The sequence below is a fragment of the Phasianus colchicus genome, chromosome Z, assembly GCF_987193195.1.
Source record: "Phasianus colchicus chromosome Z, bPhaCol1.hap1.1, whole genome shotgun sequence".
Lineage (NCBI taxonomy): Eukaryota > Metazoa > Chordata > Aves > Galliformes > Phasianidae > Phasianus > Phasianus colchicus.
In genome coordinates, this window is record NC_143476.1 from 16780037 (window position 1) to 16792929 (window position 12893).

A 12893-nucleotide genomic window follows, 5' to 3' on the forward strand; every position below is an offset into this window, starting at 1 on the left:
AGGATTGTAAAACAAGGTTTAAGTTGCTGATGTTATTTTTTTCCTGAAATCTCTCTTTTTTTTTTTGTCTTTTTTTTTTTTTTTAATTTTCTATCAGTCTAGTCTGTCTGACTGCAATCCTCAGGAACGAAGAGGACTTTATTTCAGTAGATGCTTACATTGCATTAGCTGTCTCTGAGGCTCTATGTGCTTCTTCTCATTTATGGAGCGGCAGCAGATTCATATCTCATGTTTCTGCTTCTTTAATATGGAATCAGTTAAGAACAGCTGTGATGAAAATCTTTCAGGGTTGGATTTTGATAGTATGTGTACAACCTACGTGACAAAGTCTGATCTAATGCAAAATAATTATTTCCCTGTCAAAAAAGTTTTATATTTACATTGCATTATTTTCACATCACTTTAAGACATTGTTATTCCTCTTTCTCACTCTTGGAAGAGTGATTTTCTTATTGATTTTTTAACAAAAAGCTAAAAAGTTGAATACCTTATTTGTGAGTGTTAGAATACAATTTTGATTCATTAATTTGGCTGAATGCAAACACAGGTCCCTTAAAAGCTGTGGTGTCTAACATGGCTGAATTGACTGTAATCATACGGGAACAATGTCATCATTCTAATAACGACTGATATAAAAGACTTTTTTTTTAATACCAGTGTATTGATGATGCATTGACAGTCTAATGCTGAAGTAGTAGTGCAGACTCAGGCAGAAATGGTCATGCATCTGGAGAACTTAAGGGTTCAAATCCCAGCAGAGAAGGTCCAACTCCCAACTTTAGAAATAAATTTTGGGGCATTTGGTCAAGGGGAGGAAGTGTGCATATTCCCACTGAAACTTTAACCTCTCTGGAATGAGTAAAGATGCCTGAAAATAAGGAGTTAAAACACGACTTAGGCTTTTTGGTATTTTGGAGTAAACAGATTCCAGATTCTTCCATTATAGCTTGTCCTTAGTACGATTTGACACATAAAACTGAGCTGAACATGGATTCCCATTCATGAGGAAGTCTTAAAGTTACAAGTCAGGGTATACCAGACTTAAGGATCCCTGAACCTGACAGATCCACTCTACACTGAATGAGGCTTTGCAATCAATGGGTTGTCAACACATACACGCCATTCAACTTGCCCCATTGGAATTTTTTCACATAATTTTAAAGACACAGAGAAATGATATTCAGTTTGGGAGACAGGTCTCTTTGTGAGTAACAGAGGAAGCTAACAAATACAGAAGGGAATCATCTGTCATTTTTAGAGGACCTTTTAATGTCCTAAAGACAGTGCTAGCAGGGAAACCCTCTTCTTCAATGGAAGTGATGCAACACAAGACTATGGAAGTGATATGCACAACTAAATCACTATTGTCACACCTGCAAAGTAGAGGAGAGAATGCCTAAGATCTTGGACATACAGGAACCATCCAGTGAACAGTCATTACAGGAGTCTCTTCCTTCTTCTGTTATTAAGCCAGCCCCTCCTTTTGAACCCCGTATGAAGAATGTATGGTTCACCAATGCATCTTCCAGGAGGGAAGGAAAGGTATGGAAGTACACAGTGGTGGCCCTATATGTTGATACAAGAAACTGAATTGTAACAGACAGAGAGGGCAGTGCTCAAGTAGAAGATCCGGTAGTTGCATGCAGTGTAATGACTTGAGAATCTGAAACTAAAGAGCTGATGTTTATCTACACAGATTAATATGCAGTATTTGAAGGATGCACTGAGTAGCTCCTGTTTTGGGAACAAAACCACTGGAAGGTGAATCAAATAGTGCTGCGGCAGTGAGAAAACTAGCAGGAAATATTTAGCATCATAAAACAGAAATTCTTTATGGCGGATAGGTTGCTGCACACCAACCAGGCCATCTTCTGAATGATCAAGTAAATTTATTTATCTGTCAAGCAAGTTTAGCTGCAGAGGGTAAGGAAGAAAAAAGAGAACATCTGTTAGAGTGGCTGTGCCCAAAACAAGGACACTCAGGAAGCAAAGACCTCTTTAAGGAAACAGTCATCTGAGGGTAGCCTGTAAAAGAGATAGGTGCAGCTTCATTGTTTTGGTGTGTGATGCAGTGTATTCATTTAGGAGAATACAAAACTTACAGATAGCATTTTTTGGAGCGATCTCTGTCTATTTCAGAAGATCATTTATCTCATTCATCATTCGTTTCACAACCTGCTATTATTTTTAACTCTGCTCTCTAGATACATTCCTATAAAATGTTGTGGATTGACACTTTCCGGTGAGTTGTGTGGTTATCTGCACTCAAATGTCAGGAATTTAAATCTATTTCACAGTGTTGAGTGATGTTTCATGTTAAAGCAGTTCATAAAAATTATTTGGATCTACTTCATTTCTCTGTAAACTGCTTGTTGAGTAGTGGTACCACTCAGGCAATATAACCAGTGAAAATACACACTGTATTTTATTCCTTTCTCTCTGCATTCCTGTTCCTGCAGCTTTCTATAAAGGTCTATATTTTACTAGGCTGTCATAAACCTTCTTGATCATAGAATGGTCTGGGTTGAAAAGGACCACAATAATCATCTCGTTCCAACCCCCTGCTATGTGCAGGGTCGCCAGCCACCAGACCAGGCTGCCCAGAGCCACATCCAGCCTGGCCTTGAATGCCTCCAGGGATGGGGCATCCACAACCTCCTTGGGCAACCTGTTCCAGTGCATCACCACCCTCTGGGTAAAAAAATTCCTCCTAATATCTAACCTAAACCTCCCCTATCTCAGTTCAGTTCATATCTTCATCAGATATGATGGAGAGCGGCTTGGCAACCACATCAGCCATCTCTCTCAGAACCCCAGGATGGATATCATCTGGCCCTGTGTACTTATATACATTCAATTTCATGCGGAGGACTCGGACATGTTCCATTGTTACAGTGGGACGGAATCCCATCCCACATCTAATTCAGATCTCTCCTCCTTTACATTAGAACTATTCCCCTTTGTCCAATCACTGCCGCCATACAAAAAGTTCATTTCCCTGCTCTTTATAATCTCCTTTGAAACAATGGAAGGCTGCACTGAGCAGCCACAGCAAGTGTTGGTGGGGCAGGCACAGAGCAATGCCTGTGACACCACAGGGCCGTACGGGTCACTGAGGGGCACTGTGAGCTCAAGGGAGAGGGGCTGACCCCAGCAGTCACGGAACCTTCCACTGCCACTCTCGAGCTACCATGGCAGGTAAGGCAGCAGATTCCTCTTGCTCCTGGCACTGCGGCCCTCCAGGGGATCCCAGTGCCCCAGATCTCACCCCAGCGCCCATTTGGGCATTTCCCCACAGAGAGAATTTCTCCACGGATGCTGACGGTGCTTCCGACACCCGACGCGCATTTTCCCGGATCCTTTGTGCCTCCACCGGCCACTGCTGCAGTGCAGCCCACCATCGGCGGAGCAGTGCCTGTGATGATTCAACCCCTCCCTGTCTCCAGTGTCACCAACACGGTGCCTCAGGCCTCTGTCTGCCCTGGGGTACCAGGTGTCCCGGGACAGGGAGTGCAGCTCCCACCTGGGGGGCTTCCCCTAATGGTGGTTCAGCTCCCACCTGGGGGGAAGCCCCCAGCGGCGGGTCAGCTGCCACCTGGGGGAATGCCTCCAAATGTGGGTCAGCTGCCACCTGCGGGGGTGCCCCCCATTGTGATCCAGCTCACACCTGAGGGGCTGCCCACTGTTGTGGGTCAGCTCCCACCTGGAGGGCAGCAGTTACCCCTGCTCATGCTCCTACCTGGCGGGATGAAGCCAGGTATGCCTCCCCCCAATGCCCCTGCTCACTGCTACCAGGGGATAGCAGGGACGCTGCAGCCCCAGCAGCAGATGGGGCTGAGGTCTGGGGCTGTATTGCGTGGGAAGCCCCCACAGCCCGCAGGCAGCTGCCTGCTGCAGGCCCCCAGCCACCCCGGCCCCTCAACAGTCTTCCAAGGACAACCAGTGCAGCAGCAGGTGCTCCCCGTGCCCTGCACCCTGCTCGCTAGCAGGGAGCAGGTGGCGGTGCAGCCCTTTGGAGATGCCATGGTGCTCACAGAGGACCAGGGGCACCCAGCAGCCACCAACGTGTGCCCCCATCCCACCGTGGCTCCGCTCACCTGCAGCACCACAGCGCTGGACTCAGGTGGTGAGTTTGGGGGCTGCAGAGAGGGTGGCAGGCTGTCCGCATTGGGTGGGAAAGGTGGCATTGCCTCACGGGGGATGTTCTTGCTTTTCCAGCAGTGATGAGCTCAGACATCCCAGCGGACATCGGTGACATCAATGACCTCCTGAGTTGGATGAACAATGGTGAGTTTGGGGGCAGCAGAGCTGGCAGGGGGGTGTTTGCACCGAGTGGGTGTGGGAAAGCTGGCATTACCCCTGTGGGGGTTTTCTTCCTCCTCCAGAAGTGGCACCCAAAACAGAGGTCCCGCACATGGATGATCTGTTTATGGATCACCCCGCCGAGTGCCCAGCGCCCACCTACACCAACAGCAGGCACCAGCAGCGCACTGGCAGCATCCAAGGCACTAAGAGGAAGCTGCCGCAGGGCCAGGATGCTTCACAACCGAAACGCCGGTGCTAGGCGAAGCTGGGTAGGCTCAGCACAAATGGGAGCATCTGCAGAAACCAGCCGGCGTGGTGCAGCAGGAGACATGGCCGTGGCCAACAAAAAAGGCTACCTGTAGTTCTGGGCTCCTCGCCGGCCTCCGCAGCGCACACAGAGCAGCGGCAATGCTCCAGGGGCAGTAGCACCGGCCACAGCCTTTCCCCTCCAAACCTGGGCTGTCCACCAACAACGCCTTAGATGGGGACAATGTGGGACTCCATTAGATTAAGTTATGTTATGTTATTTTATGTTCAATTATGTTAAATTACATTAAATTATTTCAAATTATTAAATGTTTTGTATTCTCTTTGCTACACCTCTGCCTGCAGACGTTCATGCAGCCCCAAAGCCCTCCCAGCCCCCCGTGCCCACCTGCAGGGCAGGACGGGGCAGCACAAAGGGCCGTGTTCCAGGGCTGCCCCACCGGCCCCATCCCGCCCCTCAAAAATCCCCTCCCCTCCTCAGTCAGCTCCTCCTCACTGATGGCGTACATCACCATAACTGCTGCCAGTGCCCCTCTGGATTGTCTGGATGTGGGACGGTAACTCCCTGCCATTGCCATCTCCTGAAGAAGAGTGCAGAGGAAACAGCTGAGGTGCCCAGGAGCAGCCAGGCCTGTTGAGCACTGACTGGGAGGCAGAGGTCGTGCTCGTTGTCCAGGGGCAGCTCAAGCCCCTAAAGGTGGGGGGAGTGCTGGTGGTACCTGGGGGCAGCAATGGGGCTGCAGGTCATCACGCAGTGCCCAGGTGAGGGGCAGTCAGGGAGGATGTCCAGGCACACACACAGGCTGCTGGTGACAGGTCCAGCTCAGAATCAATAGAATGGCCTGGGTTGAAAAGGACCACAATGATCATCTCGTTCCAACCCCCTGCTATGTGCAGGGTCTCCAACCACCAGACCAGGCTGCCCAGAGCCACATCCAGCCTGGCCTTGAATGCCTCCAGGGATGGGGCATCCACAGCCTCCTTGGGCAACCTGTTCCAGTGCCTCACCACCCTCTGGGTGAAAAACTTCCTCCTAATATCCAACCTAAACCTCCCCTGCCTCAGTTTAAAACCATTCCCCCTTGTCCTATCACTACCCACCTTGTAAACAGCCATTCCCCCTCCTGTTTATACGCTCCCTTCAAGTACTGGAAGGCCACAATGAGGTCTCCTAGAGCCTTCTCTTCTCCAAGCTAAACAAGCCCAGTTCCCTCAACCTTTCCTCACAGGAGAGGTGCTCCAGCCCTCTGATCATCTTAGTGCCCTCCACTGGACCTGTTCCAACAGCTCCACATCCTTCTGGTACTGGGGGCCCCAGGCCAGGACGCAGTGCTGCAGATGTGGCCTCACAAGAGCTGAGTAGAGGGGAACAATCATCTCCCTCTGACTGCTGGTCACAGCTTTTTTTCTGGATCATTCAGTTTAGGCCTGGACCAGGCACCTGTATTATCCCTCCTACATTTTCTTGCCTTCGGCCCGGCAAACTATTTTTCACAATCTATTTTGCTTCTCATTTTTCTTTCCCTTCTGCCATCTTCCTGCCGTGATAAAACCAAACCCATCTGCTGGGTGGAGGCCAGTTTATGTGAGTATGAAAAGCCTGAAAGGTTGAGCAGATCAAAGGATACATTTTGGTGACTGAGGCTGAGGAAAAACCAACCCCTCTTCTAGACAGAAGTAATGGTGAATGCATTTCAGGTTTTGGGGCACCAGCATTGGGTAGAGGGAGGCTTTGCTGGGCAGCAGCTCCCCACACTCCTCTGAGCTTCATGTGCTCTGCTTGGGGGTGTCTGTGCTGGTGGGGACTCCAAGGTGGCCTGCAAAGTTGTGGATGAGAATAGTTAAAATGTAATTTCTACGTTCTCTGTTAAGTGCTGAGATGCCTTGTTTTTCGAGACGAAGCTGAGGTCAACCAGGTGCCTTCTTTCCTGAAGGGACCTTAGTGGTTAATCACTTGGTGATGGTACTGGAGAAGTTAAGCTGCTGTTCATTACATCTGCATTTTTGCAGATGAAATCTGAATATCTAATGAAATTGCAAGGTCTTATGGCTTTTAGAGTAGAAATTAAACTAAGCTATGAGCAAAAGACAATGTCTTCTAATTTATTAATCAACTTGTTCAGTAGCTCACCTTCTTTATACAAATATCTTAAATCTGTAGCGAGTGTTCAGAGTGCTGTGCAATTCATTCCTTCATGCTACTGTTGTTCGCACTCTACTCCTCTAGGAGGCAAGTAGAAAGCTGCTGAAGAATTTGTGATACAGAGATACCTGAATACTTCTGCTAATTTCATATGAACTTAGGCATAGTGGTGAGGCTGACAGGTGAAACTGTACCGTCCTTGATTAAAAGGCAATAGGATAAATAGGATGATAAATAGGAATGAAGACTGCGCCAAGAGCTGCCTCTTTTCAGAAAGCACTGTGGAGATCCCACTGATTAAAAATCCACCTGGTTAATCACAGATTTAGAGTAACTTTTAAAATATGTAGTGGACTCCAGGTAGGTGTTGAAGTTACCTTTGTATAGTTGCACCTCTTAATAGTTTTCAAAAGCACTGCCTTATCTTCATTCCATTGCTCTCTTCACCCATCAGTCCTTCTGTGTTGTTCTTGGAATGACAGCAAAGAATCATGTTTGAATTTTTAGAAATTGGAGGGACACCTGTAGGGCTTTTGACATCAGTTATCTGTGAGGTTCTAGTCTTATTTTCAACTGTGACTTAAAGACCTAACTTTTTCCTGCAGTATACATTTTCTTACAGGCATGGTGTAGGCTGTTGTGAAGTTAGCTGATGATGTTAAGAAGTATAGCTATTCATCTCACTTATAACAGAATGCTATTTTGGAACTGTAAAACTTACAGGAGCTTAAGTATACGTCCCATATGCAAGCAGAATATGAGGCAGGTAGACAAATAGAGGTTAGTACCTGCAACCAACAGATTTGTAAAAGCGCATGGTGCGTATGCACTGGAAACCACAGCTGATGTAAATTCTGCTTTGGAGTTCATTTTTGCCATTGTCTAAGTAGAGCTTAGAGTCTTGCAAAGCCGTTTATTTTTTTCCATGTGGTCTCATGCTTGAGAGAGAATGAAGATTCAGAGGATGAATGCTTTTGTCAGTTAAAGTAAATCATCACTTCAGTTGCTCTGAAACAGCTGCAGTGTTCTAAATAGTTCTACACTGTTTTTGTTTTTAATATCAAATTGAAGGATGTCTGTTCAAAAGTCTAATTTCTGTTGTAATGAGAGGGGGGGAAATAATATTAATTTGACTTAATTATTTCAAAGGTGTGTCTTTTGAACTATCTTGGTTCAATCTTAGTTTGTATTCTAATGCAAGTGACAAATTTGACTAATTTCTTTTTAATTTGTGCCACGTTTTCTGAAACTGCAAGATGTTTGTACTTCAAACTGAATCTGGAACCTTAATAACATTAACAGGCCTTGGAGTATGATATTTTGCTGTTACAATACGTGAGTGTTAAGTCTTTAATGCCCACAGCAGAGAGTAAAATTGAATGGATCTTTTGCAGATTGGCTGGCTTAAGTCGGCAATATATGAATCCACTATATGCTTGGATTTAAAAGTAATAAATGCCTTAAAAGCTGTAATTATATTCATTGTTCTCCTTCCATCAGATGAGTAAGTTTACCCTTATAACCCTTATAATCAAATTAAGTATTTCTGACTAATGATCTTTGTTGTTTTCTTTTAGATATTGTGGAAACTGGCCTGATGACTAATAGTATCTCAATACTTGAAAAGTGCAGTGAGTTGAACAGCTCTCTCACTGGCTTGGTATCTGCAAACTATGATATTACACAAAAAGCAGTGTCACTGTTTGTATCTTTCTTTGGAGAAAGAGGGCACAAACTGTTTTGAATGGCTTTCTCAGCATTTACGCAAGGGTTGTGCTCACCTTTATTTTCCTTACTGCACTTCAGTAGTGGAGCTAAACTTGAAGGTAAGCTTATTCTTATGCTCTGAAATTGAGTGGTTTTTTGTTTTTATTATCTACAGCAACTTGGTGCCACTCTTAATCTGATATAAGCTAGTTAATCTTTGTTGAAGTTGTAAACATGGAGTAGTATTTCTGACACTGAAGGAAAAATTTTTCTGTGAAATCCATGAGTTCAAGAGTTTTTTCTCTACACTGAGCTTTGTATTTCAGAGCAGGTCTGACACTCAGTGTTATGCTGAATGAAATGCTTTTCTGGTTTGGATTGATGAATGCAGTCAAAATGAACTCAGAGCAAAGAAATTATCTAGCATTTCTCTGCAAGAAATAATCCAGGTAAGGCCAGTGATGTAGAATAAATGTTACAGTAAAGCTGTCAGACTGTCTTCCTGCTGAAAGGCAGTTCTGCTGGATTTTGAACTATTAACTACTGTGACAGTATGTTGACTAGTTCAGTAAGAAGCTTCACTAAGTTTATCTAAAATGATGATCCAAACATCTTTTTTTCTTTTTTTTTTTTAAAAAAAAATAAGCAGGCAACACGCAGTACTGAACACTGTGGAACAAAAAAAGCACTGAAACTTTGGCTAGCTCTGAGGCCTTACAGAGCTTTCCTTTTGAAAAGAGTGCTGTGTATTTAATGCCATCTAGTTGTATTTCTGTGTAGTGGCACACCTGTAACCAACAGAGAAATATTCAGATATTTTTAAAGTAGGGTGGCTTAATCTTTCATGATTATCTCAATTGTTATCACAACACATAAGTAGATCTCTTTAATGAATAAGCATATTAACATGCTAACTAAAAAAAAAAAAATAAATCAGTAGTTATTAAGCAAACTGTTCTCAGTCTTGCAGCTGTTGGTCCTTAGATCAGTTTTTTTCAAGTGTGAATCATACGATGCCATGTGCTTCAATGAGCTGTCCAGAAATATACAATTAATTAAATAACTTAGGGAAGCTATTGTAGACCCAATCTATGAGGATCTGAGGCAGAACTTAATGGAACTTTTAAATGACTAAATCCAAATGAAAATATCCAATATTTGGAGGATATAAACTGTTAATTTGATTCTAACTTTAGTAGGGCAACAAGAAGTTTACTTGCTTCCATGTACTACAGACTCATTTCTTCACAATTCCAGCTTGAGTATTACCCTCCCTCCTCACAACCATGTATAGGATGGAGAACCTAATCTGAAGTTCTGACCTGCTTGGAGCTTTGATTTCTACTGAAATGAGACATTGACCTGCCAGTAAAGATGCTGCAGGATTTGATAGCTTACTGGGATTCGTGTGCTACGGAGTTTTGAAATCCAGAAGCCGCATGGAAAATTTTAAGAGCCTCTGCTTTTTTCTTCATGCCCCTGTAAAGCTAACTGAATTATGCTTGTTTTTTTTTTTATTTTTGTAATGCAGATACTTGTGCTGTGACTGTGATGAGAAGATTTAAGGGTCTACTCTTACTTAAGCCAAACACTATCAAAAATAAATGGCTTCTGCAGCATTCTGCATGCAGGAAATGTGTACTATGTGCAGACTCAATGCAAGTCCACGGGTGCCATACAACAGCATCCTTTAACAGTGAAATTAACCACAGAGTAATTAGCACCACACACCCCAAAACCTCTCCTGTCACTTATCTGTTTGGATAAGTATTTTATAGGCTTAAAATCTTTAGGGAGTTAACTCTGTTTAGAAGTGCAATTTAGGAATTTTGCAGTCTATTTTTAATTAAGATCTACTTGATACTTTGTACTAAAATATACAACCTTGTCTGATGTTGAATTCTGTCAAGTTTTTTACTTTGTTATCTCTGCTCATCTATTGCTTGTAAATACATTGAGTTTCATCTGAAGTATAACTTTATAGTTCAGTTTAGGTTTATTTCACGCCTGCCAAGTAAATTAATCTGGAAAAAAAAAACAAAACAAAACAAAACAAAAAACACAAAAAAACCCAACCCTAAATCTAGCCTCTGCTGTAAGTCATACAAGTTCTTCCTGGAAGTTACTGTTCTACATAGGTTGCTCCACCTAGTTGTCTGTATGGAAACTACAACAGATACAAAGAGCAGAATAGCAGTATTTGATGGAGCAAAGTCTCAGCTTTAAAGCACTGTTTTTCAGCATAGTCACCACCGCTAGCTTTGCATTTTTGCTCGTGATGAACAAGAGCCTGTATGCCATGCTTTTAAAAATCTGCACCAGCAGAGGTGACCAACTGTTTCACAGCTGCTATGACGGTGTTATTACTAGGAAAAATTGTCCTTGCAGTCATTATTTCATCAGCCTGAACAGACGGAAATCAAAAGGTGCCAATCTAGACTACACTGTGAGTGTGATAAGATAGTCCAGCCAAGGTTGGCAGCAGGTGGTCTTCAAACTAGCACTGGTGTTTCTGAGTTGCCTACAGTTTGTCTTCCGTGGCTTGACTCTGGAAGTTCAAGCCTTCAGCTTATTCAGCACCATAATATGGCAGTCAAAGTTGACTGCTTGTCCATGTTCCAAGAAATCCAGAAGAATCAACCCTTTCCTATCCCAAAAGACAGTGCATATCACTTTACCCACTGAGGGCTGCTTTTGAACTTCTTCATCAATGGGGAGTTCACATTACCACTCCACTGACTACCATTTCAACTGTGGCTCATAGTGGTGACACAACGTCTTGTTACAGGTAATGGTATGAAGTCATCTTCTGTCTCATATTGATCAGTAGGTGCTGACAAACTTGCATATGGTGTTCTTTCTGTTCCTATGTGAGCATTTGTGGGACCCACCCAGCACAAACTTTGTGATATTGCAGCATTGCAACTATTGTTTCCAATCCATTGAAGCTGATATTCAGATCTGTACACAGTACCCTGCTTGTCATCTTGTAATCTGCCAATTTGTGCAGAAGAGTTGATGGAGACACTCTTCATTTTGTGATGAGACAGCTGTGCATGGCTGTCCAGAAATGGCTGCTCTTTCCTGTCACTGTTATCACTGCTGAAACTCAGCACTCACTGCCTCACTGTGCTCACATTCATGGTTTGGTCTCTGTAAATGTTCAGCGAGTGTCTATGAATGTCAGTGGGTGCCTTCTCTTTTTTTTTTTTTTGGGTAGAGGAATTAAATGACACACCCATGTCAGACACCATTTTGTCAGGCTGCCCCTCTGCTGCCATTTGTCACACGGCAACAAATGAAATGTTGGTGGGAAGGTTCAGCATCTACTACCATACCACCAACATCCACCTCTGGTGTTGTAGGCCAACATAATAAAATAGGAGGCATTAGTTTCGGAGCAGCCCACACGCCTTGAAATATTCAGGTATTTTTATTCTCTTTTTGTAAACATGCTATCCTACAAAACTGTTCAATTGGAAGTACTGTAATATGACTCTGTAAAAATGTTTTTTTTTTTTTTCTTGTTGAATGAGTTGCCAACAACAACAAAAAAAAACAAATGCTTCTATCTTGTCTGATCTCCAGAAATTCTCCAGACTCAAAAAACTGTAATGTAGGTCTCATCTGTTTTGTTATGATGACTTATTTACTATCTTCATAGGGTTTTTATGTTCTGAGGTCAGCAATTCCAACAAATCAGTTCTTCTGTTATGAAACAATTCTTTGATTACAGCATAGAAAGTTGTAGAAACCACAGTAGGAATTATAAGCATTGTACCTTTTAAAATTCTCCCCCCGTTTTTATTGAAATAATTAAATCTGTATTAGAAGACTTTCATAGCAAATGGGAAATTTGCTTTATAGAGGGAAGATAACCTTGTGAGGATGTTCAAGCATTGGAACAAGTTACCCAGAATGACTGCTCAGTCTCTGTCCTTGGTGCTTTTCAAGACTCAGCTGAGCTGAGTTCTGAGCAATTTGATTTGGTGTGTCAGTGTTGACACTGGTTGGATTTGATTAAAAAATCTGCAGATGCCTGTAGGAAGCTGAGTTATTCCATGAATCTTTTCAATATTATGTACCGTTAGAAACTGAAGTGTTCTCATTAAGAACAAGCCTGTACCATTTTGAACTGAAAAGCATGTGGTGTGATTTAAGATGAGTAAGAATGACTTAAGCATCTTTCTTGAATTCTGTACATCTGCTGGAAACTCTGGTGGTGAATTAGGATCTGAGAATCTGAGTAGGATCTGAGAATTAGTAATTATTAGAAAAGCAACAATTGATTTTTTTTTTCCCCCTGGAACACGTTGAGTACAAATTAAAGAATGAAGACTATGGCATTTGTCTGCATGGAGGAAAAGGATCTGACGGTGCTGTTTGGCACCAGCCTGAACACGAGCCAACAATATGCCCAAGTGTCCAGAGGGAGGCAGTGGCATCCTGGCATCCTTGTATCAGAAATTGT

At 43.4% G+C, this 12893-nt stretch overlaps 1 protein-coding gene and 1 long non-coding RNA gene across 3 annotated transcripts; both read left to right on the forward strand.

Moving 5' to 3' along the window:
- The first annotated feature begins 2581 nt into the window (after positions 1-2581).
- Positions 2582-4806, forward strand: LOC116237691 (uncharacterized). Of its 2 annotated transcripts, none has more exons than XM_090132077.1 (4): positions 2582-3198; positions 3299-4126; positions 4222-4287; positions 4386-4806. In XM_090132077.1, exons 1-4 carry the CDS (start codon positions 3192-3194, stop codon positions 4562-4564), a joined length of 1080 nt encoding a protein of 359 aa, XP_089988203.1. In that variant the 5' UTR covers positions 2582-3191; the 3' UTR covers positions 4565-4806. The 2 variants fall into 2 exon arrangements, with proteins under 2 accessions (XP_089988203.1, XP_089988202.1); XM_090132076.1 differs by having other exon boundaries at positions 4219-4287; positions 4386-4804.
- A 2858-nt stretch (positions 4807-7664) lies between these two features.
- On the forward strand, positions 7665-10405 carry LOC149912667 (uncharacterized). Its single transcript, XR_016462098.1, has 3 exons — positions 7665-8541; positions 8749-8871; positions 9680-10405. It is a non-coding gene; the product is annotated as an uncharacterized LOC149912667 (long non-coding RNA).
- Positions 10406-12893: the final 2488 nt, after the last annotated feature.

Bases quoted from the DNA above. Each gene is read 5' to 3' on its own strand.
- LOC116237691 (XM_090132076.1), top strand. The intron at 4,127-4,218 runs GTGAGTTTGGGG...TTGCTTTTCCAG, and splicing joins CACAGCGCTGGACTCAGGTG to CAGTGATGAGCTCAGACATC. The intron at 4,288-4,385 runs GTGAGTTTGGGG...TTCCTCCTCCAG, and splicing joins CCTGAGTTGGATGAACAATG to AAGTGGCACCCAAAACAGAG.